Raw genomic sequence first — 27,765 nt, forward strand, 5'->3', positions numbered from 1 at the left:
TTTAAAAATTAATTTAACATATGAATATAATTATTATTAATATTCTTGTGTAAAATAAATGATTTCTGAATTGCTTGCAAAACATACGAAGTATAAAAATTATTTATTAAATACAGTCATTGTGATCGTTGTCATTGCATTTCACTGGCCATCGCTTCATAATTGCGAGAACATGATGAAATTCCTACTTGCAAGCAATCGTCAAGTTGTTCATCTGTAACTCGGTATCTATATTTTGAATTCATTGTCGAAAACAATGATTCCCAAAAGTATGTGAAACCACAAACCTACTTTATTTTATATGTTGCTCCTTTTAAGAATGGACAATTATTTCTGTCAACTATATTCCAGAATTTCTCATGTGTTATAATCGTTTTGAGGATAATGTCATTCTGAAGATCCAAAATTTCTATCTCCACTTCTTCTCGTCTAACTTGAAGACATTCTGAAATGCATGTTGCTATTTCGGTTACGTATATTTGATGATAAAAGGATTTACAGAAAAGGTGACCATGATATTAAATTGATATTAAATTGCTCGGTGATATTAAATTGTTAAAAGCGATTTTCAAATTGATTATTGAATTACTTATCCTGCCTTGTTTACTTGTTGGGCGCACAAATGGGAACATCAGAAATGTGCTGGATAAATTAAGAATAGCTCATCTTAAGTTGAACTCATCTAAATGTTTTGTCGTAAAGTTAGTTTTCTCGGACTTGCGATCTCTTTAAAAGGTGTGAGAACGGATCCTGAATGGATTTCTGCAGTTGAGAACTGGAGTTGCCCAGCAGATATCCAGCAACTGTGAAATTGACTTTGCACCTACTTCAGGAAATTCGTGAAGGATTTCTCTACGATTTCTAGACCACACCACAAACTGACAGATGCAAATCAAAAATTACCGTAGTCAGAACTGTGTAAAAATTCTTTTCAAGAATTGAAGAAAGCCTTAACATTTTCGCCTATACTTGCATATCCCGACAAACTGTTTATTTTGGATACTGATACCTGCAACGAAAGTGTTGGAGTTGTTCTATCGCAGGACATGCCATAGTTAAATTGAGTCTATGGAAAACATTATGGATGGTTGCCCGTGTAAGCACAGATGGCGCTAGGGATTAAAATTCGTCGTAAGATTTCCGGGTTACTTCTTCCGATTGATTTTTACGCCTCGAAGCTTGAAAAAGTAAGGCATCCATTATTATAGTTGTAGTGTTTACAAGATAGCGTGTTCTTTCCATTTGAATTTCAACAAAACAAACAACAAATGCAATCGGAAGACTCCGCAAGCATGCTATGATGCAACCCAAAAAATTAAAATGGGTGATATTTTGCACAACTATAGCCAAATAAGGGCTCAAAACATGGCAAACCTTTATTTGTTTTCATAATAGTAATTATCTTAAATTTGTTTTAGGCTCACAACCAGTTAAAATTTGTAAATTACTCTTATGAATGGTGAAATTGTACATTTAAACACAAATTACAATAATAAAACTTACTAGAATATTCACACATCGCCTCGTAAGCATACCATAAGCGGGGGGGGGGATACACCGGAAGTTTTCTTAATTTCTTCCGGTTTTAGGAAGCTTGCTATTCAGTCAACCATCCATACAACAAAAAAAAAGAACTGCTCTCTGGGGCATTTCCATCATTATCTCTACGGACGCCTCTTTAACCTGCCTTTTAAGAACGTTAGATGGAAGGTCAATAAGCTAGGGATACAATTTTCTCCATGTCTCTTATCGCTTTCGAGTTAATATTAGAATTTTTAGATGCGTGTGAATATTTAGATGTGTTGTACAGTTTTTCACCTTTATTAGCACGTATACCATTTATTATCACGTAAAATATGTGGCTTTAGTAATCAATCAAATCCCTCAACAACCAAAAGGGAGAAATAAAATATTTTTGTCGAAAAACTACATGAACAAATTTTGTTTATAAAGTACTAAGACATATAAGTAGAATTATTAATAAATCTTTTAAATTTAGCTTAAGAATTTTTTTATTTGTTTGAAAATAGTTTAGTTTTTTTATCCAATACCCTAAAAAATTGAATGATCGAAGTCAACTCATTGAATGCATTTGGCGCAATAAAAACAGAAAAAAAAGAGCCAAATTTCATTTCTTTCATTTAATCAAAATGAGCCTAAATAGTACAAATATTCAGAAACCAAAAAAAAAAAAATTTTACATAAAACCGATTCCATTCAGAACGATTTGGTTATTTTAAAATTATTTTTTTAAGATGGCAGTCAACCCCATAGACCAAGGGTTCACTTCGTTTGTTCAGAATGTTCGCAATCCAGTTAGTATCGAGATCAGTGAATTTGATTTCAAGATTCGTCATCGCCTGGAAATGTTTGATAGAAGTTTCTGTTCGAAAATTTCACTACAGTCTCCAGTAGCACATGGTAAGCCCACGGATGAGCCCAGTGCTAATACCGGTGCTTTGCAGCTTCCTCCGAGAGCTGGTGAGGTGTCCAAAGACACGGGCCCTTCCTCTGGAGGAGTCTGTGGTCTCCAGAGACACTCGGGGGACAGTGTGTATGGCGCCACTGGAATGTCCAAGAGCCAGAGTAGGAGGTTGAGAAAAATGAGGGCCACTGAAAGGAGTCAGAGGCTTAGGTCCTCTGATGCAACGTCCTCACCCAGTGTGTTAGCCCAAAAAGGTAAGAAGCCAAGAGAGGATGTTACTCCTGGGAGGAGAACCCGATCCAGGGAAGTGGTTCCCCCTAATGGAGATAGCCGAGCTGGAGAAGGGGACTCAACTGGGAACGTCCAATCTGGAGTTTCTTCTGCTTGTGCAGCCAAGTCGACCAAGATTGCTATTGTCAGGAAGGACTTTTCTTCGCACAAGCTTTCTCTGGGAGACTCCAACAACATCCTCAGGGAGATCTTAGCGCAGACTGATGCCATTCCCATTGGCGAAAGAATGCCTGAGATCTACAACAACAACCTACTAAGAGGAGCGTTGGTTATTCAGTGTAATGAGTACACGATAGAGTTGATTAGAGGTCACTTTAATGACAGATCCTTGGGTGACCTCACGCTTAAAGTTTTAAGCGCTGATGAGTTACTCAAGCCTGTGAAGTTGACCTTTAAGACCAGAGAAGAATTCTCTGATCAGGGTACCTTTTTGTGGCATCTTCAGAGACTAAACCCAGGGTTAAAGTCTATGAGGTGGAGGATTCTGCAGAATGCTGCGGAACCGGGCACCCCTAAATTGATCTTTGAGGTTGAGCCTGAAGACGTGAAAGACATTGTGAGGACCAATTATAGTGCACTCACTGGTGTGGATCGTGGCGTCTTTAAGATTATCCACGATCCTAATCCACGAGCTAACAAGAAAAAGACATCAGATGTCCTCTCTGTTGAACCTGAAGACCAGGAAGAAATGGATCAGGAGGATGAACCTTGGAAGGCTAATTCCCCTGATTTCAAGGTAAGTTCAATTGGGGCTCTTGATTTTTGAGAGCTAGGGTTGGACTCTGGATCGGACCTAACTTTACAACCTGACTCACCAGCCTCTATGCTTGGTATTGATGTGGCAATAGAGCTGTTAAAGGGAGATCTTTCTTCTAAAGCTAACCAGGATAGGTAGGTGCCATTCTGATTTCACTCATATTGCTAACCAATTGTGACAACAATCAAGGCTCGTCAAATTAATCTCCATCATAGCATTGCTGCCTCTGGCCTTATGGCTAAAAGGTTATATGATGGAGAACTAGATATTGCTCTTATACAAGAGCCTTGGACCCGCAAGGGCAGAATTATGGGCCTCAAAGTTAAAGGTTTTAATATTTTTTATGATACCCGTTGTGACCTTTCCAGGGCCTGCATAGTGGCTAGGTCTAATCTAAATGCCCTTAATCTTGCCAACTTTCTCAATAGGGATTTAGTTGCTGTTAAGCTAAAATTCTATGACATTGAAACAATTTCTGACTTTTTCATTGTTTCTGCCTATCTCCCCTATGAGGAGAAAGACCCGTTGGCTGATATTACTAAGGCTATAATTGGCCACTGTAGTTCAAGCTGTAGATTCATCTTCGGCGGTGATGCAAATGCTCACCATACAGTGTGAAGTGGCAGTGATTGTAACCAGCGGGGAGATGTACAAATGGAACATATCTTATATTTTAATTTACATGTCCTTAATAAAGGCAATGAACCCACCTTTGTTACAAGTAACAGAAGGGAAGTCATTGATCTTACTTTATGTAACTCTATTTCTATAGATTACGTTACTGACAGGAAGGTATCTGATGCAGTTACTGCTTCAGATCACCAACTAATTACTTTTTCTATTAAAGGCTTCTCTGGACTGAAGGTCGTAAGGAGGAACCCCAGAACAGCTGATTGGGGTTCCTTTAGAGCAGCTCTGGAGAGGAAGATGGGGAGCTTTTCTGGTAAGTACAATAATGTTGATGATGTGGAGTGGACTGTTGACCAAGCGCAACAGCTCATACTCTATTCATATCATATTTCATGTAATATTACGTCCACTAGCTCCCCAAGGTGAGTTCCTTGGTGGTCTTCTGAGCTTAGTAAATTACATGAGAAATGTAGGAAGCTATTTAACAGAGCAAAGAAATCTGGAGAATGGTAGTCCTACCGAAACTCTCTAACTGCCTATAGCAAGGCTATTAGAGCATCTAAACGTCGCTCTTGACAGACTTTCTGCGATGGCATTAATACTACTTCTGCCACCACAAAGATTGCAAAAATCCTTACCAAAAGACTTTAATTGCAATCTAAATGCCATCCGTCTTACAAGCGGAAGATACAGTGAATCAGGGGAAGAAGCTCTTGGAGAACTACTTGAAGCTCACTTCCCTGGATCTCATCCTGTTGAGAATGAACATCATTATGATAATCCTACAACTACTTGTAGTAAGTATGACTGGGAGGCCGCCAAGATGGTGGTCTCCTATGAAAAAGTTGTATGGGCTATCAAATCGTTTAAACCCTACAAGTCACCAGGCATGGATGACATCACGCCAATAATGCTTATTCAGGGGGTGAACATACTAGCCCCTATTTTACGTAGGATTTTTCAATCCTGTATAGCATTTGGGTATATACCTTATTCTTGGAGGAATACCAGGGTAATTTTCATACCAAAATCAGGTAAGGAAAATTACTTTGAGGCTAAATCATTCAGACCAATTAGCCTCACTTCCTGTCTGTTGAAAGCTATTGATAAGCTTATCGACAGATATTTTAGAGACACTGTGCTCATAAAGCCACTGTCCTCCACACAGCATGCTTTTCAACCTGGCAAGTCAACAGACTCTGCTCTATATGAGCTCTCCTTCATGCTTGAGAAAATTATCTCAGATAAGGAGGTTGCTCTTGCGCTATTTATTGACATTGAAGGTGCGTTTGATAAAGTCCCTGTTGAGACTATCATCAATGCACTTAAAAACAGAGGCATAAATTCGGTAATCACCAAGTGGATAACCAATTTGCTATCCTCCAGGTATGTTTGCTCCTCTTTACTGGGTACAAGCATGAGGGTGCATGCAACCTCAGGTTGCCCTCAGGGAGGGGTTTTGTCCCCTATCCTAAGGTGTATGGTTATGGTTATGGATCTTGGCATTCCCTGTGTCGGGTATGCTGATGACAGTGTTATTGTTGTCAGAGTCAAGCATGGCAAAACAGTCTCTGATATCATAAATAATGCACTTCTAGAAGTAGCTAGATGGTGCTCTGACTCTGGCTTATCTGTCAGCCAGTCCAAGGTAAGTTTTGTAGCCTTCACAAGAAAAAGGCTTCTTGATCTGGGTAATGTATACTACCTAGATTATAAATTGGAACTCACGGAGAAATTCAAGTTTCTCGGGATTTATTTTGACTCCAAACTTAATTGGGATTATCATCTAGAATACTATCAGCAGGGACAGGAAGATTTTCTGGTCTTTCAGAAATGTTATTGACAGAACCTGGGAATTATCCCCCAAAATAGTCTACTGGATATACTCAATAATTATTAGTCCTATTATCACATATGGCTCAATCCTGTGGTGATCAAGGACTAGATTGAGCTCCGCCAGGTCTACTCTTTATAGACTACAAAGAATGGCCCGCGTAACCCTGTCAGGCTGTCTTAGGACCACTCCCACAGCTGCTCTTGAGAGCTTACTTGGTCTTCTTACATTGAACTTACGTATTGAAGTTGAAACTCAGACAGGCATGAAGCGTCTTATGTACCTTGGCCTATGGAAAGAGTATTCCAAACACTTGTCATGTGGTTATCTTATTTCACAAGTGATGGATATACCCTCTTTTATCAAGCCTAGTGATTATATGTCACTAGGATATGCTTTTCACCAGCATTTCAAGATCCATTTTCCTACTAGAGATGAATGGTTTAATTCTCCTCGGTGGCTTAAAAGCAAATGTCTAATATGGTACACTGATGGTTCAAGGCTTGGTCTCAAATCAGGAGCAGGAATTTATTGCTACAATGATGGTACCAAACTTCACTTTCCCTTGGGAAGCTATGCCTCTGTTTTTCAGGCTGAGGTCTATGCTATTATCTTGTGCTGTAAGATATGCTTAGACGGGGGATATCAAAATATTACTATCCGCGTCTGTTCCGACTGCTGTCCTATCACTGTCAAAGTGTAAATCCACCTCTTTGTTAGTGTGGGAATGCTTTTCGGTCCTCCGTGACCTATCTACTCATAACAGGGTATACCTGCATTGGGTACATGGACATATGGGTATTCTTGGAAATGAGCAAGGTGATGAAGCAGCACGGGCTGGCTCTAATGATTGGGGGAATTGACACTATATCAGAAAAAAAATATCTGAATTCATCAGCCTTTTTTTTTCCTTTCTATTTTTAGCACATTGGGGTAATTTCATTTTAATATAATCAAGCTTTAGAAATATACATTTTCCACTAATAAAATATAATGTAGATTTTAATTCCATGATTTTTCAATCAAAAGGTAGAATTTTAATTAACATTATTTGTATAATTTTTTGAAAAAAATTCATGTTTATTAATTACTTTATACAGCTATGCAAGTCTATATTAAGACAGCATGAAATGTGTACTTTAATCTGTACTTTCAATCTTAAGAATCAAATGTTTTTTAAAAATGCAATTTCAAATGTATTGGAATTGAACACACACCAAGAAAGAAAGCAATTTCGTTAACTAAAATTAATTAATTCAGCAATTTATTTAAAAGAAATTTTAAAACTAAGAAAAGAAAATAATATAAGTATCAATAATATAAAACACTGTTTATTAACTTTTAAATTCAATATATCTATTAAAAAATCAGTTGATTTAAATCAATGATTTTTTTAAACAAATCATTTGATTTAAATTATGATTTAAATCGTGATTTAGACCAAATCAAATTTCGCCGTGATTTAGATCAAATTTAACTTTCATGATATTTGATTCATCACTAGTGATTCATCATTTTTGTTTCGTTCTTACTTAATATTAATTTGTTTACGACAATTATTTTTTACTAGATTTTTGCGAGAAGTTTAAATATATAATACTGAGGGCATTGACTGAATTGACTTTTTTTTTTTTTTTTTGTGCGCTTCTTTTACTTATATTATCCACACCCACAAGCAACCACCTGCTCTAAATACTGCGATAATGTAAAATGGGATAGCCAAACAAAACATGTGGAGTTATTTAAATTCATGTTCAAAAGTATTAATTGTTTTTTGAATTTACAATTTCAGTCATCTTTTAGGTGTTTAAAGCTGCAGCATATCGCCTGAAAGTGTTAAATATATCATTTTTACAATAAAGTAAAATAAAAAAGATTTCTGATTCTTAGGAACAGATATTAAATAGTCTCATGATCGAATAATGGAGCATAATTATCTTTTAAACAAATTTAAAAGAATTTTACCTTTTAAACTAAAAATTTTTTTATTTTTAAATAATTTATTAATACTCAAATTGTTTAAAAGATGATATGACAACGAAAATTTTTAATTTATTCAATCATTTATTTACATTTTTTTAATTTTTTTTAATTTTTATTTTATTAAATTAAATGCACACGTTTAAAATAAAAACAAAGCTGTCAAAACTTCATATATAGTTTCGATTTGCAATTTTAAGAATTTGTTTCGACTTTGATTTGGAAATTTAAAAGCCTTATTAATTAAAAAAAGTGAAAAACCTTATTAATTTTAAACACATAATAACAATAAAAATCAAGGAGTTAAAAATAGAAACAAACATGATCAATGAACGATAAAATCATAAGCTAACTAAATAAACTAATTTTGTGTACGAATTATAATATTACAAATTAAACATATTTCATATTTAGAGGAAACAAGGAAAATTTGGTCATACAGGAGTTTTAAACAATCTCTTTCTCATGTTTAAACATTTGTTTAGCTGATGTTCATTTGATTTCAATGCTCTATTAAACAAAATCATATGTTGTTTCTGTCTATTAGCAGTAAGTAAAATTAAAATAAAATTACATTTGTTATCTCAATTTCATCCAGAACAGACCAAATCAAGAGTTTTGGCAGACAGGCCAGTCAAAGGAGTGGCCCATCATTTAAATAAGTAAACAAAAAAAAAAATCACAATGTATATATAAAAAACTGCGCAAACCTTTCACGTTTTCCCTAACTACAACCAAAATTGATTTAATAAAAACATTTTCTTACCTCCAACGTAAAAGATTTATGTCTTCTTAATATCCTACGAAAATTTGATACAGAAATTCCTAGTTCACGGATTCTCTTACGATTAATTTAAAAAATAACAAAATAAAAGCAACTTCAATAATTAAGTAAATTAAACAATTAGGCTAGTTGAAACATTTAGGATGATTAAAGGAAAAAAAGCTTTTATAATAAATTAGAAAAAAATATCTAAATTTTGTAAGAAAAAAATTCAGAATTGAAGGAGGCCCAATTTAAAAGCACTATGGAAATCTCAAGACAGAGTGATCCAAAGAAATTCTAAGAAGATCCTCCCCCTATTTACAGCCCTAGAAATGTTTTCTTCCTAGAAATTTATGACCAGAAATGAGACAGAAGGGTGTTTCTGTGGGTATCTGATATTTCCGAAGTTAGGAAAAAAGAGCCCCAAGGCAATATAAAGAAGCTAAAAACATTTTCTCACAGTGTAAAATGAGGAGGCTATTTAACAACTCTGTGGGTGGTAGTGGGGTTTTTGTAGTGGGGCTATTTTCATCAGTGGAAAAGGTGTTTTATTGCTCTTTTGGTTACAAAAGTGAAGAATAACAATAATTTTACATTTGTAAACACTTCGATTAGATTTTGAAAAGCATCTGACAATGTAAGAAAGAAAAATATAGATATATATATTATGGGCTTCAAAGGGCCCCAGCTCTGAATAGAACTTTAAAAAAAGAAAGAAAAAAAGTGGATCTGGGGCCCTCTTTAGCTATAAATAAAAAATGAGTTAGAATTTTTAAAAAAAAACAATTAATGCAATGAGATTTTAGACTTTTCGGGGGCCCCATCAGAACTCGGGGCTCTGGGCCCATCCTTAAAAACGGCTCTGCCTGCTACTAAACAGTATTGCACTCTATGGGACTCACTCTATATTAGAAATGGCATGTTATGCAGAAAACGGGAATCTGGTGATGGGTGAAGCAAATTATTTTTCCATTTTCCTAAATCAAGAAAAGGGGGTTGTCTTGGAAGAGCTGCATGGTAGTTTAACCGGAGGTCACTTTGGGATAATGAAGACTCCAGAAAAAGTTCGTGATCACTTCTACTGGAACAAATCAAGATATAGAGGAGTGGCGTAGACCTTGTGACGGCTGTGCGGCTTGGAAGGGACCGAAGAAAAGAAGTATCGCTATAAAACAGGAGCACCATCTGAAGGTATTGCACTGGACACTTTATGTCCTTTACCTCTACTTTCAAATGGCAACAGATACATTTTAGTTGTCATGGATTGTTTTACTTAATGACCCGAAGCCCATACTCGATCAAGTAGCTACTACAATAGCGGTAGGGCAATGGATATTCTGGCTCACCTTTGCAAATTCATTCAGACAAAGGAACTAATTAAACCTCTGCTGTTTTTAAAAGATTGTGTCAAATTCTCAGAATAGACAGCACCCATACATCCCCAATCGGACAGCATGGTTGAGAGATTTAACCTCGCACTTCTCGTGTCAAGGAATCAGGAAGAACAAGACTACCTGCTTGCATATCGCAATGCTATATATGAGACTACTGAATATCAGGGCCGTAATTACGCCGGGGCCCCGACGGTCAAGGGGGCCCCATATGAAGAGACCACATCATGTTTTTTCAAAATACAGTACTCTAATTATATATATATGTAGGAAAAAAATTGTGTTAAGACAGAGTTGCTGAAAATTTTCTTTTTTGTTATTACGTACCTACTATAACATAAAGGAAAGGGTAAAAAACGGTATAACAGCTTTTCGCGAATTATTTCCCTTTCTCAAAAGAACAAACACGCTTTGCAGAGAAGGGGAAAGGCCACAGCTGCATGTCGTTGATTGTTAACACTTTCTGTACATTGCACTTCTGGTTTACATTGTTTCCTCTACTATCTAGCGTCAGACCCAGTGGCGTGCCAACCAGGGGGCGGCAGAGGGCCCCTCTAAAATTTAAGTGATGGGGCAAACGATGCGTTTCGCCCCTCCTGAAATTTAGACACTCACAAAAATAAAGTAAAATCTGTAATTTAAAAAAAAAAAACTTCAATTTTGAAGCTATTTTTGAAATAAGAAAACTTTATATTCCACTAACATTTATGTGCCTTGCCTCTTCTGATATTTAGTTATTCGCCAAGACGAAGTCCATTAAAATAGGTAATTTTAGAGAAGAAGAAAAAAAAGCTATTCTTTCTCAGCTTTGAAGTTATACATCAAGTAGGAAACTTTATTTTGTTATGGGCATTTAATGTGTTTTTTGACTTTTGGAAAAGTAAAGTGAAAGCGGAAAAAATATTTTAATTCCAATTTTCACTCTATTTTCTTCCGAAATAGTAATGAGGGGGCGAACATAGTGTTTCGCCCCTTTTGAAATTTCAAAGAGCTAAAAAATAATAGAAATTGGTAACTAAAAAATATTTCATCTTTGAATCTATTTTCCAAATAGAAAACTTTATTTTCTTCTGAAATAAAAGTGAAGGGGGTGGGGAATTTGCTTCTCATCTTCTGAAATTTAGACATTAACATTAATAGAATAAAATCAAGTAAAGTAGGAAATTTTAGAAGAAGAAAATTGTTTTGTTTCATAACTTCGACGATATTTTCCAAATAGAAAACTTAATTTTCCTCTTAAATTATAGTAAGGGGATAGGAAACTTTATTTTCTTCTGAGATAAAGTAAGGGGGGCTAAAATGTGTTTTGTATCTTCTGAAATTTAGACATTTGAAATAATAAAGTCTAGTAATTTTTTTTTTAAAAAAAAAAAAACTTTGAATCTATTTTCCAAAAAGAAAATTTTATTTTCCCCTTAAATTAAAGTGAGGGGGCGAAGAATATACTTCGCCCCTTCTGAAATTCAGACATTCGCAGGAATAAAGTCAAGTAAAATTTATATTTAACTCTTATTTTCGACTTTAAAGCTATTTTCCAAATCGAAAACTTTATTTTCCTCTGAAATTTAATTGAGATGGAAGATAATGTGCGCCACCCCTTCTGAAAATTTGACATTCGCTACAATAAAGTAAAGTAGAATTGAGAATTTTAGAAAAAGAAACTACTTTTTTTCCAATTTACTAGCTATTTTCCAAATTGAAGTAGAAATTGGTATTTTATGATTAGCATTATATTTAGAGGAAAAGGAGGCTACTGTGGACATGGGGGACAGGAGTAGACAGCATGAATATTTTCCCCCTAGTCATATTTCCTCAGTGAGATGTCGTAAATTGGTAACATTTACGTACAGTGAACCAAAAAAGTACCACCCTGAATAACTTTTGATTTAATGATCGGATCTTCACGTTCTAGGACTCCATCTTAATAATTCGAGGGTGTGACATCAAATATGCAAATTAATTAGTGCACGATATTTTATTTTAAGTTACGCAATCAGACGCAAAAACATACTTTCTCTGAATAAACATAACTTTTGTTCAACAGATTCGATTTTCTAACCCCCGTAATATAGGAGGTAGCTGTAATCTGGGGAATATGGTCCCAATAGTTGGGTCGGGTGAGCTATCCAAAGTTTGGACCCCCAAATGTTAATTTTATTTTTTTGTATTTCACTACAGATCGAGAGCTTTTTAAGGGAATTGAAAAAATTTTGCACACGATTATAAAATTCTGTTATCTAAAGATAATTCCACGCAAGAAATAACTTTTAGTAAATATTTATTATTTTTTATTTAATAATAGTCTGATGTTGATCATTTACGTCGCACTAGTGCTGCACAATAGGCTATTGGCGACGGTCTGGGAAACATCCCTTGAGGTTTGATCCTTTGTAGAGGGGATGCCCCCCCCCCGCTTCGGTAGCCCGGTGACCTGCACCCGAAGTCGAGCACTTTATCGTAGAACAGTTTAACGAAGACCAATACCGCACACCCTCGGTCCCTACGCAGACTGACCCAAGTGGTCACCCATCCGCACACTGACCGCAGCCAGTGATGCTTGACTTCGGTGATCTGCTAGGAACCGTGTCTTAACGATCAGTCCCCTTTGGGACAATAATATTCTGAAAACTTTTGAATCGTAAGGCATATATTTTTTTTTTGTATCATTTTAAAGTATCTAATTCCACATGGAAAATACAAATTTGAGCGAAATTGGTTGAATAGTGCATTAGTTCTTGAGAAATTGAGTTTTATAAGTACGACTTTTTTAAAATTTAATTTCTCAGGATTAATCGATTTCGCTGAAATTTTGCATTTTGTCATGTTTAAAACTTACAATGTTTTGTAATCCAATTTATATGCGAACCAATAACTTGTTTTCATAAATATATTCACTAATATAATACATAAATAGCTAAAATGACAGTTAGAGATGGAGTACTGAAAGTTTTTGAAAGGGCCCCCGCCAAAAATGTTTGCCCCAGGGCCCCGAGGAGTGAAGTTACGGCACTGCTGAATATTAGTCTCAATTGCTGTTTTGCTCTCCAGTGATCTTCTCTTCAGTTGTCCAACTGATACACATTTATCGCTAGAAGAGTACCTCCGAGACAAGTTTGGAAAACATTCACAGCTTTGCTCCTGAGCGAATCAACACGGCGACAAAGAGAACGATACGATACGACGGCGACACGAGGTATGACGCCAGAGGAACTTCCATGAAGGTGACAAATTCTAACTGTGGAGACCGATTCGAAGTTTAGGATTACAGTTACCAAGTTACAGTTAAGCTGATACGGTCCGCACACAGCTCTCAAAAGACTGAATAACGTCGTCGTTCAAATCAGGAAGTCACCATCTTCAGAACCGAAAGTAATACATTATGATAGGCTAGCTCCTTATCATGGTGTTAGGAGAAAAAAGATTGTTTCTTTAATAGATATCAAATACATAGTAAGTAGACGATAAAGAAAAAATCTTTTTTTGTTCATGATGATTAACGCATTATCCAAAATTATAAAACAATAATTTGTCATAATAAATTAAGGATAATGAAAATTGAGAAAAAAAAGTGCAATAAAAAAAAGACATCCTAAATGTCAATACATTCAGAGCAGTTCCTAACCCCAACATCCACTTGACAACACTCCAGAAACGTTTAAATAGAATCTTGAAAATACACTTAATGACTGTCGGTTCTTTTGTGCAAATAACGGTTGAAAAAGTAAGAGTGGAATCCCGCAATTTGATAGGGTGTTTTAATTCCCGGTTTCGGGGTAAATTTAAGTTTTTTCCTAGCAATTCCCGGTGCGTACGAACCTTGAATAATATTTAGATCAATAATGTGGGGTCCTAAGTAATTTATTTTCCACCTAGTACAGGCAAGGCAAACTTTTTTGAATTAGTGTGCCAGTTAAATGACAGTTCATTATTTTCTTCTTAAAAACTAATCTGTAAACCATTCATTTAATTTTAAAGCATTCACTGAATTATTGTGTCACTATATTTTCTGTTTGGCGGTTTCTTACAATATATTATTTAGAAAACACCATGTCAATTTACTACGCTTAAATTTTTTTTCATAATTTACTTTGAGTTCTCTCTCTAGAAAGTCATCATACTCATATAGTACTTTCAAAGAAAAACAATTTAGAAAACTTGGGGTATACTCCTCCGCTTATGTTGTGCTTACGAGGCGAAGTGTGAACAAGCATAACGCTTTATTAATGTGATTTCTGTTTAAATTAATTTTACCATTCCTAAGAGTTTTTCTGTCATTTATAAATACTAGCAGGTCAACAAATTTAACGAAATTAATATCACAAGCTAAAAAACGAAGTGTTGGATTAGCCTTGTTTTGAGTGTTATCCCTCATTTGACTATAACAAAAATAGCATCGTTTGTTATTTTTTGTGTAGCATCATAACAAATCTTCCGAATTCACTTGTTTCGTTGAAAGAACGCATTATATTGAAAACACTACAAGTATAGTAATATAGGATGGTGCGTTTTTTAAAACTTAGGCGTAAAAATCAATCGGAAGTAGTAACCCGGAAGTCTTGCGACGTATAATAACCCCTAGCACAATCTGCACTTAGCTCTACACCAGTCATGTCAAAAATACTGCCCGCGATCGCAATGTGTCATAGAAAGAAGAATCATGTTTCTTATACTTCACTCGATTCCTCTACGTTTTTTATAAGTAATTTCAAGGGCAGTGCGTGCCTACCAAAGACAAAATTTATGATGGTACCATCAAAGGATTTTGATGGTTTATGTTGGTTTCAACAAGATTCTTGATGGTCCAACATGTGTTGATGGGCACCATCACACAACAACTTCCATCATGGTTTGTTGGTTTTTGATGGACCAACATAGCAAGATGGAAAATGTTGCTCTATTGCTATGATGGTAAACCATCAAGTAATGTTGGATTTTTCATGGACCAACAATAACCATCATATTATGATGGAATATGTTGTATTCTCTTTATGATGGTCAACCAACATGGTATGTTTACTATTGATGGACCAACAACCGTCAACAAAATATGATGGAAACTGATCATGATGGTTACCATCATATTCATGTTGGTCCATCAAAGAAAAACCATCATAAATTTTGTCTTGGGTAGGGAGAAATTGAGGAATTTATAAACTTTTCACTGGCTGTTGACGAGAGCACTGATACTGTTGATATAGGTCAACTTGCTGTTTTTATACGAGGTATTAACAGTAACTTAGAAATAACTAAAGAACTAGTGCGTTCCATTGACAGGTACTACAACAGCAAATGATATTTATTCTGCAATTGAGCATTTGATAGCAGAATATGAACTCGACTGGAATATACTTAGCAGCACAACTACGGATGGCGTTCCTGCCATGGCTGGCAAACATTCGGGCTTTGTAACTAAATTAAAACAGAAAACATCGGGGAATTTTGTGGGATTTCACTGTATAATTCATCAGGAATCATTGGCATGCAACCTATAATTAAAATAGTAAATTTTATAAGGAGCAGAGGATTAAATCACCGACAGTTCAGGCAGTTTTTACAAGATTTGGACGAACATTTTTCTGATGTCCCTTATTTAACCGAAGTTCGTTGCCTCAGTCGAGGAGTAGTTTTAGAAAGATTTTCTGCATTACGTGACCCTATTCAAGCTTTCATGTTAGAAAAAGGCAACCCAATTGATTATGACAATGACAGGTGGATTGATTGTGACTTTTTGGTAGATATGAATAAACACTTGACTGATCTGAATTTAAAGTTACAGGGTAAAAATCTGATTGTCACTCAAATGTATTCATCAAGCCTTTGAAACAAAGTTGAGGCTGTGGGAAAATCAGGTAAAAAATCAAACTTTAGATCATTTCCCTCATTTAAAATCATTTGGCACAGTGAACCAAAAAAAAATTGGATCAATATTCTCAACTTCTGCAAAATCTGGTCGCGGAATTCAACAATCGTTTTGAAGACTTCCAGAAAATGAATGAAATGGAATTCCCAATTTTCAACAATCCATTCAATTTTGAAGCTTCACAGGCACAAGTTCATTTGCAAATGGCGTTGATAGATCTTCAATCGGACAGTATTTTGAAAGAAAAATTTAAAGAGTTTAACGCTCTTACATTTTATACACATTATCTCAAAAGTTTGGATAACTACCCGGAATTAAAAAAGCATGCAGCACGCATTCTGTGCATGTTTGGTAGCACCTATTTATGTGAGCAGATGTTTTCCGTCATGAAAATAAATAAGAACAAGCATCGCACAAGACTTACGAATGAACATCTCCAATCAATTCTTAAAATAATTACAATAAATATGAAACCGGGCATCAATGAGCTTGTCAAAAACAAGAGAAGTCAGGTATCTGGATCCTCGAGCTCAAAACAATTATCCTCTTTTATAACTTTGGATATGATTTTTAACAACCGTATATTATATAGTATATAATTAAATAAATAAAATGTTATAATATTTCAGTAAATTTTTTTATTTGAATCTGGCCCGCCTACACATTCTAAATTTAATATATGGCCCTCTGCAAAATTGAGTTTGACACCTCTGCTCTACACAGTCAACCATCTTTAGTTGAGGAAGCACTAGTCACGCTGGCGTCCTGAAAGATGTCAAAATTGCACCCAAAAGCGTACTTCTTCCTGAATGCGCCTTCAATAGCTACTAGGATTGGATTTTTTTTTCTTTATGTTTTATTCAGTGAATGTAATTGAACAAAAGTAATTTAATAAGTCATGGAAATAAATGTCACTCATAATACGTTCTAGAGGCTCCAGAATGGGCCCTGTAAAACGTTTTGTCTATAAAATGTTGCAATAGTTTTGATGTTTTGATTGTAGTAGGTTGTCTTTAGATGGATGAAATAAATAGGGGACGAAAAATGAGATTTTTGTAAAATATTTATTACAATATATAACTTGAGTCATATCTATACAAGCTCGCCAGTACATTCAACAAGAAAATAATCTATTTTCACTGGCAAATTTTTAGAAATAAAGAATGTGTACACACTGTATAGCATGCAGTATATCTCATGCTCAACTTAAAAATATACAGGTTTGCTGCCGCCCAGAGTAAAGCACACAAAGAACTTCATGTTTATATACATTAAAAGAAAAAAAACATCTAAGATGAGACACTAACATACATAACCGGCACCGCGTTTCTTTTCACAAAAAAAGCTCCTGGCTTTCCATCCATTAAAAAAAAAAAAATATTGATAGAATTCCCCGTTTCAAAACTTACGAATTCTCCTCGATTGGATTATACAAAATTACAAAGTCTCACATATAGTATATCACAATCACAGAATCAACACAGCATAAGAAATATATCAGGGATGCCAGACTTCTCACAAAAATCTTAAGCCTCACAATCATGATGACAATTCATAATAGCAAATAAAATTGTCATAACAGCCAGCTTATCATTACAAGCAAACACGCAATAAAAAGCGTAAAAATGAAATGGACATATTTAAATGTTAATTTGAATAACTATTTTCAATTAAAAATACATTCATAAAGTAAACTGTATTGCATAGCTTTGTACATTATGAAAGGCAGAACTGTTTAGGATAAGAATGTTTGACCAACAAGTTTCGTTTTGCGTGAGAGCCTTTTGATGTCATTGAATGTTGACTTACTTTTCGAGAAGGGTTACCATTTTAAGAAAGATCCATGCTTTACTGTATTAATACTAAAAATGCCTACCATTGAATTTGTTTGTATAATATTGCTTACTTAAATGGCAGAAAAAATATTTCTCTAAAGAATTTTTGTCTTAATAGTGGAAAGCTAGTTATTTTAAACTCCTTCTAAACATACTATAATTGTACATCTAACATTAGTATTTTCACGGTAATTTGTCATAATATACCATATCCGTCATATCTAGCTTTTATTGTATACATTATATAGCTGTTTATATATATATACACTATCCTATAATAATGGAAGAGACACTTATATTTTCTAGAATTTCTCAAGAGATATTTAGAGGACTATTTTGTAAATTTAGAAGTATTTAGCTCATGTGATTTGCAATAAAGTTTAAAGCTTTCAGAGGTTTGAGAGACCAACAATAAATCGCAAAAGAAAACAAATATTTCTGAACACCCTATGGCAGAAAATCAACCCATAAGCTTGTATCGATTATTTTGTTTGTTATTTGCAATGACTGCGTAAAACTAATTTTTAATCAGTTATTGCGTTATTTAAATATCTATGTCTTATGTTCTTTTGCTATGACTTTAAAAATATTCAATAAAATGAAAAAAAAATTTTGGAGAAATTTAAAATTAATAACTTATTCTTTTAAAATGTGAAAAAAAAAATTTTAAAAAATGCGTAAGATATGAGTATTTAAAGTTCTTTTGCACTGCGCATGTGGCGAAAAAATTCAAAATTATTTTTTCATAATTTTTTAGTGAATTGTATTTGGAAACTCATGGAAATAATTTGCTTTAAATATAATAAAAATGTAACAAGCTTCAAGCAATTTTCCAAGTAGCGTTTGCATTTTTTAAAAGAAAGCTCAAAATAATCAGAGTTTTTTTTCACAAATTTTCTTATGTAGTATTGCAAAGTACACTACCCTATAATGAGTGGACAGTAAAAACAAAATTAAATATAGGGAAAACCCCTTATCATTTTGAACTTAGTTTAAAAATTACAATAACTACTTAGAAAATTGCTTTAAACTTTTTACGTTTTTAAGATATTTAAATCAATTTTTTTCCATTAGTTGTCAGGTATGATTCTCACTATAAAAGTAAGAAAAGATAATTTTAAATTTCTTCCATGCTTTTCGCATTACAAAAGAACTACTTTTAATACTCATATCTTGCACATTTACTAACAAATTTTTTCAAATTTTAAAACAATTTTGTTACTTATTTTAAATTGCTCTAAAAATTTTGTTTAATTTTACTGAATATTTTCAAAGCAAAAAAACATGAATCAGAAAAATTAGTTTTTAATAAAAATATTAATGTCTCCATAAATATTTAAGCTAGATTTACAAACTTTTATGCAGTCATTGCAAATAACAACTCAAGTAATTGATTGAGAAGTGGTTCTTATTGCTTGATTGTTTGGCATGTGGTGTTCAAAAATACTTGTTTTCTTTTGTAATTTATTGTAGGTCCCTAAAACCACTGAAAGCTTTAAACTTTATTGCAAAATATGAAAAATCGCAGGAGAAATTCAAAATAATATCGAAAACCAAAAGTGTCTCTTCCATTATTGTAAGATAGTATGTGTATATATATACATATTTGTATCTATAAATTTGTATGTATATATGTGTGTTTATATAAGAAAAAAGCAATAGACAAATTACAGGTAACTGAAAATTGTTTACACACATAGGGACTGATCAAGACAAATTCAGGCCCACCAAATTTTCTGGGCCCCTTTCGAAATATTTTTAAATTAAGTTTCTGAAGAGTAGTTATAACAATAAAAAAGAATCTATTGAAGAGAAACATTCCAAAAAATTTTGAAAGCAAACAATTGAAGATCATTTTTAAGATAAAGTTCTAGCATCTATATATTAAAGCAAAATATAAAACAACAAAACGATGTTTTGTCAAAATAAAATAGTTTGGTGACCACAAACAATTGAGAATCAGTGATTTTTGCTAAAAGTCACTGATTAGTAGAATTATTTTTCACTGTAAGCTGTAATTATTTTTTTATTTAGTACTTAAACCAACACAAAGCTAGCCGACTTTTCAGTAGATTTAACGTTAAGTTCAGCATGTATGCTAAGATATTAAGGTTATTAATTATAATTTTTATAAAAAAAATACACACAAAAAATATCCAAAAGGAGCCAAAATTATAGCTACTCATAGAAAATTAAAAAAAACACATTTAAATAATAATTTATTTAAAGATATCACTTTCAAAAAATTAAAATTTATATTCAGTGCATTCACTTACGCCGTTGACGTAAAAACTACACCAATTCAAATTCAGCTGTACTTTCGAATTTGATTAGTGCAATGTTTACACGAGTTTGGTTTATCACGATATAAGGAAAATTTGAAGAAGAAAAAAAAAAGTGAATTTTTTGAGAAAAACTGTTTCTTTCAGTATTTAAAAAAAATAGTAATATTGTGGACTTTTTACTAATTTTTGAGGCCCCCTAGAAAGTGTAGGCCCTAGGCCCGTGCCTATTGGGCCTAGGCGATAATCAGGCCCTGTACACACAACAGTATTTTGATTAACTTAATATTCTACAAATTATACATAAAAATGGCATATATGTAATTGGAAAAAATGGGTTCTTTGCAAATGTAGCAGTCATTTTTGAAAAACGCCAGGTTGATTGCAAAAAATCTTCATTATTTAAAATCAGATTAACACTTTATATGCCTATACACTTTATAGGTCTATTATAATTTAATATAAGGTAATTAGAAAATGTGTAAAAAATAACTCAATCAGCCTAAAATCACTTAGACACATTGTAATAAGCTTTAGTCTCATTGCAAACAGCTATAGATAAATAAGGCTAATGAAGCAACAGATATATTTTATAATTACCCTAAAAATAAATGGACTGATAATAAAAAAGCATAAAAACTGCCATGTTGTTTAGAAAGTATAAGAGACTTTTACAATTAACCTGGTGCATTACATAAGGATAATGTAAGACATGAACTTTCACATATCTGATGTTATTTTGAAAATAACAACAGTTTTTCATAATATTAGGTCATTTTGTAAAGAATAATCGTTATTTATGCACATTAGATGAACTAGATAGTTAATTGATAGTTTCTAGAAGAAATCACAGATGAAACCTAGATTAAAAGAGAGATTGCATTTCCACAACTCTGACAAAATAACATGTCTTTCACTTAAAATCTCTGACATCAGTGATTAAAACTCATAACAAAAATCTACCTCAGAAGAATCAAGACGTGGAACATAATTTAAACTTAGTAAAATAATTATGCGAATGTGTTAAATTAGATTCTAAAAGAACTTTCATCAAGAAAAAGTCTACATTGATAAATCCCACGCTTCTTATTATGCAGCATCAAAATAAAAAGATTAACAAAGAAAGAAGACTATACGGTAAAATTTGAAAGAAGAAAAAAAATAATATTTGATATTTTTAAAAACTTTTTTTTATAAATCCAAGGCCAAAATTTCTTTGAGAGTAGGGCATCCCTGATGGGTAAGCCAATATTGACACAAATAATATGTTATTTTTTCAGTACATGTTTACAACATTTCCAATTCAATATGAGTGTTGTCTGCTTTGCTTATATTTAGTGAGCATGTCCTATCTTCTTTTGAGGAATGTCTCGTGCAAGAGGTGCAGCACTCTTGCCTGTCAGACAGGGGGGGTTGCAGAGCTTTGGTGAAGTGTATAGAGCTCGAGGGTGCAGCAGGAACTGTTGTCGAGGAGGGACAGTCATCGATCGCGACTTCAACGGAGATATCCTGCAAACTGCAAGGGAACATATAAGCTCTAGTAGATAAGGCATTCGATTCTGAACCACTATCTGACCTATTGATGATGTTCTTTTTAGGAACCGTTCCACTGCTGCGGAATGCTGACGGGCAGCACGACCTGTGAGTCGACGTGCAGCTATTGCAGAAACTGATTGACCGAGTAACACATTTTGTTTCACGAGACAGTTTCGTGCGCGTCAAAAACTTTGATGGCTTGTCGGTTGCCGAACGACAGACCCTGACCAGGTGGCATTCTGAGTTTGAACAGCTTTCAGCCGGTTTGGCAAGACTGTCGGCCGAAGGACTCTCGTCGATGTAGCTGACGCAGCATTCTTTCAACTTGTTGAAGTGAACATGGCCTGGTAGGCAGTGGTTTTCGCAAACCATTTCGCCACTCCTATGGGAATCTGACTCTTCGGGGACTGTGCTGCTGTGGTAGCGCTTTTTGCAGCTCTTTGACAGTTTCAGTCTTAAGGCAGGATACAGCATGCAATCACTGGCAGAAAGATAAGGAACAGATGCAGACTCAGAAGATCCGACGAGTTGTAAGTACTCTTGAAAAGTTGAGCTAACGTCTGCCTGATCCCTGGAGTAAGCTTCTAAAGTGACATCAGGGTTTTGAGCATCTACGTGAACTTCTACGGGTGTCACGGCTGAACTATCTCTAAAAAGAGAATATATCAATATTCAAATACTATACCTTCCACATTATTTTAGGATTGACTTTATATAATTGCAAAAAGAACTATAAATGGGGACGAATTAAGTGGCTAGAAATCATTAAGCTGCATGCTATTACAGAAGATAGAGAAAACAATTAAAAGTTTCTAGAGAGTTAGACGTGAGCTGCAAGGATATCAGCGGCTTTCAAATAAAACTGCAATGAAAGCAAAAGTCTTGTTATTGTAATAATAAAGAAAAAAACCATCAGGTTAGGGTTGAACTCCAAGTGAAGAAATTTTACATCTCCCCAATGTTTTTTCCTCCTTAATGCACACCATTTTCTAACCTGGTCTTTTCTTTCTCACATGATGCTATGGTCCATACAATGTGTATACCAAGTTTCATCTGCATTCATCAACTAAAATGTGCTCTACGTTAGTCTAAAGACAGTAACATTTAATTTTAACCACCCTATATAAAAAGTGGCCTATCATTTTCTACAATGCATTGCATACATCATAATGTTGTCATAAGATCCATCCATGAAAAAACATTTTATATTATTATTATACAATACGTTGGGACTATTCTAAACTGACAGTAGCTTACATTAGACAATGCTAATTGAATGAAAATTTATTAATTTAAACATTGGATTGAGTATTATTGAAAAAAATATTTGTATGTGTTATAAGAAGAAAAAAAAACGATCTTTTATGCCACGATTACAAAATTAATACAATTTGACCTCGTTATGCTGTATGTCTGTGAACCTAGCAATATGTTCACTATATACGATAGTTCACTGGATGAATATTCATTGAAAATTTATTTCGCAGTACATAACAATTGAATAGTTGGAAAAAGTGATGATAGTATATTATTAATAATTAAATGATAAGACTAATAACAAATCAAAAATAATTTTATTAATTTTTACATTCTATGGTAGAAATTAAATATTTTCTATTGGCTACTATTAGTACAGTTCACCATTACTCATATCAACAATTACTAAGGTAATCAACTGTCATCATTTGCAATAACACCTGAAAATTTTAAATTGGGGGAAAAGAAAAAGAAGTGCAGAACAAAAGAACTACCAATTTTTCAGCTGTTCATAATAAGTATATAAAGGAACGTTCGTTTAATGGAAGTTCAAATGGGAATACCAAAAAAATTTATGACTTTTGTGAAGCTTTTATTAATGTTTTTTACAATAAAACCTCTCGGAAGCGACCACTCTCTGTTCGACACTAAAATGGTTCTTGTCTAAAATGTTATCAAAGGCACACGATATTTCGCAACCGATTTTAATTTTAGTCAGTGTCATTTTCTTGGTGCGGAAATACAACTTATGTTGACGCTATGAAAATCAGATCTCTAAATAAACTATAGAGTCAATAAAAATAGTCCCTACTGATATAATTATGTGTAAAAACAAATTTACTAATTATGAAAGGTAGAACTATTTTAAATAAGTAAACAATTTTGTTTTTTTTTTAAGTTTGCATTTGATTTTATATCATAAAAATTAGTTAGCTTTAAAGCTTATTTGTCTCAGTAAGCTTAGTTTTTCTTTTTCTAAATTAACTTACTCTAGAAATAAATCATTGATCATCATCTTTAGTACAATCTGGCTACAACACGAGGTTGTAGACCTCTTTCAGAGATCGTCAAAAAGAGCTCTCTAAATAAGAACCTCACACAAATATTTTGAATACATTTNTTTTTTTTTTTTTTTTTTTTTTTTTTTTTTTTTTTTTTTGTTAACAGATTTTGTTTTGATATTTTTTCGTACTTCCTTAATTAACCTTTTCGGCATTGGGTGCGAAGGGTTGACCGGTTGCTGAGATAGCCTTTGATGGTCTCTCCTAAAGGTTATCTTCAACATTATGTCTATGAAAAAAATTCCATACCTTCCAAAAGTGCTCTTTCCTGGAGGTTTCTCTGTATTTTCCTCTTTTTTAGGCCAAAATATACCTGCAGCTTACTTAAGAAAATTGGTGTGAACAATTTGTTGGAATAACAAGAGAATTGTATTAGCAGTATCACTTGAATACAAGAAAATCTGATCATCGAGTAGCAAAAAACCATAATTTCTAAATCATTTTAATAGGTTAAATATTGTGAACAAATAGTTTTAAAATTAGTTTGCCGTTTCTCCGATAACAATAGAAAGGATTTAGTTAAATTAAGACACTTTTAATAATTTTAAAAATGGGGTGAAATTTAAATTAGATGGATGGAAGAAAATCCTTTTAATTATTAATTTATTTTTTTTTCAATTGCAATTACTGTGGCATAAATCATAATAATTTTAAAACCAGTCTAATGAAATAATTTCATTTTAATGAGCAATTTTCTTTCGCAGAACTACATTTTGTTTGAGAGTGAAGAGACAGAAATCTTACGGCTCAGGCACACAATAAAAATTTCATATACTTTATGGCCACTCTATACCTAAAACTCTCTTTGGTTCACAATAAAAAAAAGTAAAAATTATTTATTGTAAAAGAACTACAAATTTTTAAAGCTCTTAATCAGTAAATAAGTTATCCCGATAATATATTTTATTTGGCTTTTCCCTTCACAATTTTTGGCCTTAATCTGACGTATTTAATTTCAGACTCGGGAGGCCTTGGACACACAAAAAAAATCTATTGATATCAGTCAGATTTAAAATTTTCAGGCAGTGACAGTGAACATTTCTATACTAAATTATTAAAGATTTCTAAAAAAGTTGTAGTCTCTACCAAATAGGAAAAAATTCTTTGTTTGATTCAGTTCATAAGAATGTAATTAACCTATGTTTTAGCAATGTAATTCAAGAAGATGCGACTTATATTCACGATACGTTTTTTTTATCTTCAAATATTTTATAACTGTTGTTGAACTGCTGACTCAATTTTTTGAGTTTACAACTACTAATGTTCAAATCCGTTGCCTTGTAATTTTGCACCCAACCCAGAAGACAAGGGAATTCTTGAATCAAGTATTAAGAGAAATTTGCTTTCATGGAGGACTTTTTGATGGAACTGACCTGGATTTGAGTTAAATGGAGAGGAAAACTATAAAAACCTCTCATGGTTAGCCTGACGCGAAGGCGACTCTAACCCATGATCCGTCTACAACAGAGGATATTTTACGTCGGTGCCAGTCCAGTCGGGTGCGGAATTTGAATCAACCAACCTTTGCTGGGATTCAAACTCAGTTCACCTCGTCGGAAGGGGAACGCTCTGTCCCCTGAGCCACAGCTTTAAATTTAGATTTCATTTAAGAAAAGTGACTGCACATATTTCTTCAACTTATCATGCAAGTTTTGCACAAGATTTACTGAAGTCCTGAAAAATGCTTCCATGAAAGAAAAAAATACTTCTGATATTTTTATTTAAATTGTACTAGCCAGATGCTTTTTGTACAGAATGTGGTATAAAAAAAAACCCGGACAAATATTTTTTGATATAAACTTTATTAAAAATAATAAATTTAATTGCTTTCACAGAGATGTAGAGGCTTGTTGAAATTTTCAGCAATGGGCTGCAAGAACTTTAATGTATTCCATTCTTGTCAATGCAATTGCTTTAAAATTCAAACTTTTGTGTACAGAGCAAATCAACAATTTCACACTGTCATTTTTCTTGCTTAAAATAGTCAATCGTTTTATTGATATTGTAAAAAATCCATAAAACAGTTTAGGTAAACTAAGAGATATATTATACAATATTTTATAATTCAACTAAACTGGGAGAAAAAAAGAAACTTACACACAAATTTTTAAAAAAAAATTTGCTAACTTACGATTTTTTATATTTATTTTTTGATAAACTTTGTAAAAGATATGTAAAAGTTTCTATCTCCTATATACTTCAACTGCAGTCAGCCCACGAAATTATTTTAAAAGAAACAGATCAAAATCATTTCTCTTAATTTACTGCCTTCTCCCCACTTTAATCTAGGGAGTTTTCGGCAGCAATAAAACTTGTTTTTCCCATAAATTTTATAGAAAAAGAAAAGTCTACATAATTTTAACCATAACTGAAATGCTCAGAGTTAAAATTTAATATTATTTTTATAGAATTACATTTTAATTTCAGGTTAAAGCAAACGAAAAGATTATATACTACGTATACATACTACTAGCCCAAAGTCTGAAAGCATTCTCTTTAATTTTCAAACATAAAAGTGGTAGCTATAAAAGTGGTGTCTAAGTATGATAAAATGGGTTTGTACAATAAAAATTTATTATAATGACAATTCACAATAGAAAATGGACTTATTAATGGGCGGAGTTGATTTCGATAACAAATATGCAAGTGGTCTAGCAGGAAAATAAAGGGGTACGCAAGACAACAGGTCACCAAAAAGGTGTATTTGTTTAAAATGTGCAGTAGGTTTCCGAAAAATTGCAGAAGTTTTCTTTTGCAAGAGGGAAAATGACTAGAATATTGCCCACCATAGAATTCAGCACCATTTGCTATAAAATTGAGAAGTTAGCATTCTTGTCTTGAAAGTGGTACGAGATAAAAAAAAAAGAAGTGAATTACAAGGTTACATCATTAATTTCATATGAATGAATAAAAACCATTGCAGTTAGAAAATAAAATTGAAAAAATCAGATTTTTTTGGAACAATCCTGCATTGCTTTCAAAAAGGGCAAATGACAATCTAAAAACACACACCATTTTTCCTAATTGAGGAGACAGCATACAGTGAAAGAGACCTAAAAGTTAAAAGTCAGCTTCCAAGGTCATGGCATCGGGAATTCGGGGCGTGAATGGCATTTTGTTCATAGACTATCCCGAGAAAGATAAAACTATCCATAGCAAATTTTACATGGCATTCTTAGAAACAGCCTCACATGCAAAGAAAAAAAAGTTCTGTTTGAGTATCTAGTGATAATTAATAATTGTCTTTTTAACATAATTTTGCTATGTTACATTTGTCGGATATCATAAACAAACATGTGTTATTTTTAACTAGCATTAATATCTTTTTCTCTATATCTCTGAAGATACAAAGGATCGAAAACAGCTTGGGTTTAAGGCTCTTTTTTTACGACTCTGTCATCACACGAAATGATGTTTTTCTTAAATACTATATTATTTCGTTTTCTGATGTGAGTTAACAACAATTATTCATGACTAAAGTCAAGTAAGCCTATCTTTAACCAGTATACTTTATGTTAATCTAAAAAGGGTGCAAAATGACAAAAGGTAGAAAAGCCACAGTTTTGTAAAAATAAAAAGCGTCTGATCTAATTTTTTAACATTTAAGAAGTTAATTTAACACAACATTATAAGGGCTTATAAAAATTTGCAAAATACTTAAGTCTGTTCCAAAGCTTAGATAATTCTTTATGCCAAGATGGTATACATAGTTCAAAATTATAGCTTTGCCTCGTGTAAGAATACACTCCATAACAAAAAAATTGACGCACCAAGAAGCAATCATCCGATTGCTTTGAAATTTCGTATGCATGAATGTTTTGAACAGATATAGCTGGAATGATGCTGACAGGGGACATATA

The 27,765-nt window shown here is 33.3% G+C and overlaps 1 protein-coding gene across 6 annotated transcripts in view; it reads right to left on the reverse strand.

The window, feature by feature from the left end:
• Nucleotides 1-16,979: 16,979 nt before the first annotated feature.
• Nucleotides 16,980-27,765, reverse strand: part of LOC107442954 (E3 ubiquitin-protein ligase RNF19B) — a 48,214-nt gene continuing 37,428 nt past the window's right edge. For all 6 annotated transcript variants that reach the window (XM_043052121.2, XM_043052118.2, XM_071179131.1 and 3 more), the window contains exon 12: nucleotides 16,980-22,236. In XM_043052121.2, the coding sequence (XP_042908055.1) occupies nucleotides 21,339-22,236 (898 nt within the window). In that variant the 3' untranslated portion in view covers nucleotides 16,980-21,338. The remainder of the gene's footprint in view (nucleotides 22,237-27,765) is intronic.

The sequence above is a fragment of the Parasteatoda tepidariorum genome, chromosome 3 (genome assembly GCF_043381705.1).
Source record: "Parasteatoda tepidariorum isolate YZ-2023 chromosome 3, CAS_Ptep_4.0, whole genome shotgun sequence".
Lineage (NCBI taxonomy): Eukaryota > Metazoa > Arthropoda > Arachnida > Araneae > Theridiidae > Parasteatoda > Parasteatoda tepidariorum.